Here is a 4,936-nt window from a genome sequence, read left to right as displayed (position 1 = left end):
TGTGAGTGGATTGCCTGAGCCCGCGGGTTCGAGACCCTCCTGGGCAACTTGGCAAGACCTCATCTCTACAATAAATCAAAATGAGCCTGTATTTCCAGTTACTTGGAAGGCTGAGGCGGAAGGATCACCGGAGCCCAGCAGGTGGAGACTGTGGTAGCCGGGAGCGGCACTCCAGTCTGGGCGACAGAGTGAGACTCCAACTCCAAAAAAAAAAAAAGAAAGAAAGAAAGAAATTAATGGGTAAGGGCAGGGATGGGTAACTCTGAAGACACAAGAACCCTCCATATCATATCATTAAGATAAATTCCAAGTACCACACGTATAAGCCTATCTAGCTTCATCTCCTGTCCTTGTCCACTACACCCAAGGTTTGCTCAGGTTCTTCAGTTCTCCTGCTCAATGCTCTTTGCACATGCTGCTCCCTCTGTCTGCAACACTATTCCTTCTACCTGACTAACTCCAATTCATTCCTCAGAACATAACCAAGAGACCACTACTGTTTCAGATCATTTTCTAAATCCCAAAGTTGAGGTCAAGTCTCCCTTCTGTAATCCCACTGCATATCCCACAAATGCCACCACACTGAAAGGTTAACTGCTTGTATATTTGTTCATTTTCCCAACAGTGTATAAACTACTGTGTAAATGTTATTATGGCTTTCCTAGAACCAATCAGTATGATTAATCAATAGATTTTTGTTAAATAATTGATTAAGTACAATAGGTATAGAGAGAAAACAACAAAGAACAAAACTGTATCTTTCCTAAAGCTACTAGAATAAATAAACATACATATACATAACTATGAAACAGATTTAAAAACAATGATAGGGATGTTATAAACAAAGAGAAATATCAATTCTGTCTCTTTGAGGTGATCTCCAAAGTAAGCTGTCAAAGATGATACTTCAAGGTATGCAAAGAAAATATTAGAAGTCCTATTTAAATGTATCTTAAATTTCTATTTTGAAGTGTTTTCGAATGTGTTTAAGACAGTGACACAGTAAGTAGTAAAAGCATACAGGCTTTGCTCAATTTTTTTACTAAGTAGACAGTCAAAAAGCTTGGAAATCACAGTCCTGGATCATTTGATCTTAACCTTGGAGACCTAAGTGAGTGAAGGGTGTCACAGATCCCTTTGACAGTTGATGAAAGCTAAAGATTATCTGCCAGAAAAATGAATATAAACACGTTCTTAAAACTTTTATATGATTTTAATGGTATCTTGGCCACCGGGTTAAGTCCTGTCTGGGGCCTCCACCTCTTAAGCCATAAGGAAACAGTGAGGGATAAAGAAGTCAGCAAAGTGCCTAGAGCCCTGTGGTCCCATTATTCTTTTTATTTTTTATTTTTTGAGTTGGAGTCTCACTCTGTCGCCCAGACAGGAGTGCAGTGGCACACTCCCGGCCACCACAGCCTTGACCTGCTGGACTCCGGTCACCCCTCCACCTCAGCCTTCCAAGTAGCTGGAATTACAGGCACACACTACCACGCCCAGCTAGTTTTTGACTCATTGTAGAGACGAGGTCTGCCAAGTTGCCAGGCGGGCTGGAACCTGCAGGCAATCCACTCACCTCGGCCTCCCAAAGTGCTGGGATTACAGGCTGAGTCACCCAGCCCAGTCCCATTATTCTTTACCTCCCCTCTTCTCAAATCCAACTCCTTTTCCTCCCCAAAGCTGAATTACATCTCTCTCAGCAAGCTTAGAATTTCCAATCCCCTCAGTAACTCCCACAAAGTTTAGGAATTCAGTCAGAGATGGTTGTTTCTCATGGGTATAATAGACACATCAGTCACTGCCATACAATTATAATTTTTGCCATTTCCTGAAGCACTTATACTATTATTAATTTTTAAAAATCCACTTTTTTTTTTTTTTTTTTTTTGAGTTGGAGTCTCACTCTGTCACCCAGACTGGAGTGCAGTGGCCGTTCCCGGCCACCGCAGTCTCGACCTGCTGGGCTCCGGCGACCCTTCTGCTTCAGCCTTCCGAGTAGCCAGAATTATAGGCATGCGCTACCACGCCCAGCTGATTTTTTGATTTATTGTAGAGATGAGGTCTTGCTGCCCAGGCAGGTCCCGAACCTGCGGGCTCAGGCAATCCACTCACCTCAGCCTCCCAGAGGCAAAGGATTACAGGCTGAGCCACTGAGCCCGACTAAAAATCCACTTTTTAAACTTAAATTTATCAACATCTTAACACATCCGTGACTGGCATAATTTTCACCTTCCTAATACTGAAAGCAGGTGAAAACAAAAAAATCTGAAGCTGGTTGCCACACACTTCCATCATTAAACACAAGTGAAATTGGTCTTTTCTAAATTGTCACTTTTCATATTACAGCTGAAAGTGGCACACATATCCAGTATTTGCCTCAGATACCACTTAACTAGCATTCCATACTTTGGATTTTTATTAAGATTATAAACCCCAAAAGACAGTCTTCCATCATGAGGTAAATTCACATCAGCGGCAACAAGAAACAGAATTTGGAATGACGTAAATTCATGTCAGCAGTCTCAAATGAGTTAAGTAATAATATCAGTGAAACCAATTTTGATGTCCTGGTTATTATTTTCCTACCTCACATCAAAATAAACACACATTTATTAAAATAATGTCTTTAGGCCAGGCACGGTGGTTCATGCATATAATCCACTCACCTCAGCCTCCCAAAGCATAGGATTACTGGCTGAGCCACTGAGCCCGGCTCCCTTTTCTCCCTTAAGAAGTGAATATAATCTTTTCTAATCTTTCTAAATAATTTTTCTATTCTACTTTCTATGCAACTCTATGCATGCCTGTGGCACCAACTCAGCTCACTGACCTAATAGAGGCCAAGGCAAGAGGAATGCTTGAGTCCAAGAGTTCAAGACCAGCCTACGCAATATATAGTGAGACCTCATTTCTAAAAAAAAAAAAAAATCAAAAAATTAGCCAGACGTGGTGGCAGGCACCTGTAGTACCAGTTATTCAGGAGGCTCCAAAAAAAAAAAAAGAAAACAATGTTTTCAGATCCTCACAAGTCACAATTATGCCTCTGTAGTAACTCTGAGAATTCTGTAGGGTGAGCAATCATTTGGACATTAGTCAAGACTCAGAGAGATTAAGTGATCTGTCCAAGGTCATATGGGAAGATTAATGAAATGTCTCAGATTAACATTTGGGTCTTTTTTTCTTTTTGAGTCAGAGTCTGTTGCCAAGGTTGGAGGGCAGTAGCACAATCATAGCTCACTGCAGCCTCTACTTCCAGGGTGTAGGCAATCCTTCCACCTCAGCCTCCTGAATAGCTGAGACTACAGGTACACTATCACATTTGGATAATTTTTTATTTTTTTTTGTAGAGATGAGGTCTCACTATGTTGTCTAGGCTGGTCTCAAACTGCTAGGCTCAGGCATCCTCCAGTCTTAGCTTCCTAAGGGCTGGGATTACAGGTATGAGCCACCACGCCCAGAGAGCATTCAGGTCTTCTGTCAGTCCATAAGGCTTTTACTACATTAGTTCATTCAGGTCACACTAAAATGATACAGTATCAATAATTTTTCATCTGTTACCTACCTCACTCTTCCATTCAGATTTATCTGAACATGCTGCTTAAAATCTGGATATTTGGATGCCAGATATGCAAAGTCAGGAGGTTTGTCCTTGTATCTATTTCTTGCATGCATTGATTTACTCAGAGCCATCTTTAAAAAGAAAAAAAGAAAAAAAATCAGCATATTTATTTAAAAAAACATTAATGGGGAAAGTTGTGGGTGCCAAGTCAAGTTATAGCCAACATATTTTTGCTATACAAATGAAAAGGTAGAAATTATATTTTTAGAAAATAAGCACAAATAAGCACATGAAAAGATGTTCAATATCAGTCATAAGGGAAATGAAAACCAAAACCACAATGAGATACCACTTCACACCCACTAGGATGGCTATTACAAACAAAAAATTTTTAAGATGACAAGTGTTTTTTTTTTTTGAGGATTTGAAGAAATAGGAGTCCTCATGCATTGTTGGCGGGAATGTAAAATGGTACGTCTGGCCAGGTGTGGTCGCTCAAGCCTGTAATCCTAGCACTTTGAGAGGCCAAAGCGAGAAGACTGCCTGAGCCCAGGGGTTCAAAACCAGCCTAGGCAACTTGGTAAGATCTAGTCTCTACAATAAATAAAAAAATAAATTAGCCAGGTGTGGTAGCATACACCTGTAGTTACGGCTACTTGGAAGGTTGAGGCGGAAGGACCACCTGAACCCAGCAGGTTGATGCTGGAGTGGCCATGAGGGTGCCACTGCATTTCAGCCTGGGTGATGGAGAGTCCAATTTAAATTTTTAAAAAGTGGTACAGCTGCTATGGAAGCATTTGGTCCAAAATGCCTACATTTTTAAAATTAGCTGGACATGGTAATGGGCACTTGTAGTACCAGCTACTCAGGTAAAATATGCATAACATACAATTTACCATTTTTAAGTGTCATTTTTATGACATTAAGTATAGTCACGCTGTTGTGCAAACATTACTTCTATTCCTCTCCAGAACTTTTTCATCATCCCAAACTGAAACTGTACCCATTAAATAGTAACTCCCAGCAGGGCTCGGTGGTTCAGCCTGTAATCCCACACTTTGGGAGGCTAAGGTGAGTGGATTGCCTGAGCCCGCGGGTTCAAGACCCGCCTGGGCAACTTCGTGAGACCTCATCTCTACAATAAAAATCGAAAAATTAGCTGGGCATGGTAGCGCACGCCTGTAGTTCCAGCAACTTGGAAGGCTGAGACAGAAGGATCGCCGGAGCCCAGTAGGTCGAGGCTGTGGTGGCCGGGAGCAGGCATTGCACTCCAGTTTGGACGATGGAGTGAGACTCCAACTCAAAAATAAAAACAAAAAATAAAATAAATAAATAAATATAGGGAGGGAGGATTTGGGAGTTACTATTTTTTTTTTTTTT

The 4,936-nt window shown here is 41.2% G+C and overlaps 1 protein-coding gene across 1 annotated transcript in view; it reads right to left on the bottom strand.

Moving 5' to 3' along the window:
* Positions 1 to 4,936, bottom strand: part of METTL16 (methyltransferase like 16) — an 84,546-nt gene that overhangs the window by 69,604 nt on the left and 10,006 nt on the right. The window contains exon 2 of the mRNA XM_008058213.2: positions 3,560 to 3,687. Coding sequence (XP_008056404.1) covers positions 3,560 to 3,687 — 128 coding nt within the window. The remainder of the gene's footprint in view (positions 1 to 3,559; positions 3,688 to 4,936) is intronic.

This window comes from Carlito syrichta, unplaced genomic scaffold (assembly GCF_000164805.1).
Source record: "Carlito syrichta isolate Samal-C Ts95f unplaced genomic scaffold, Tarsius_syrichta-2.0.1 Scaffold303247, whole genome shotgun sequence".
Taxonomy (NCBI): domain Eukaryota; kingdom Metazoa; phylum Chordata; class Mammalia; order Primates; family Tarsiidae; genus Carlito; species Carlito syrichta.
The sequence above is the reverse complement of the archived record's forward strand: the minus strand, read 5'-3'. Positions and strand labels throughout refer to the sequence as shown.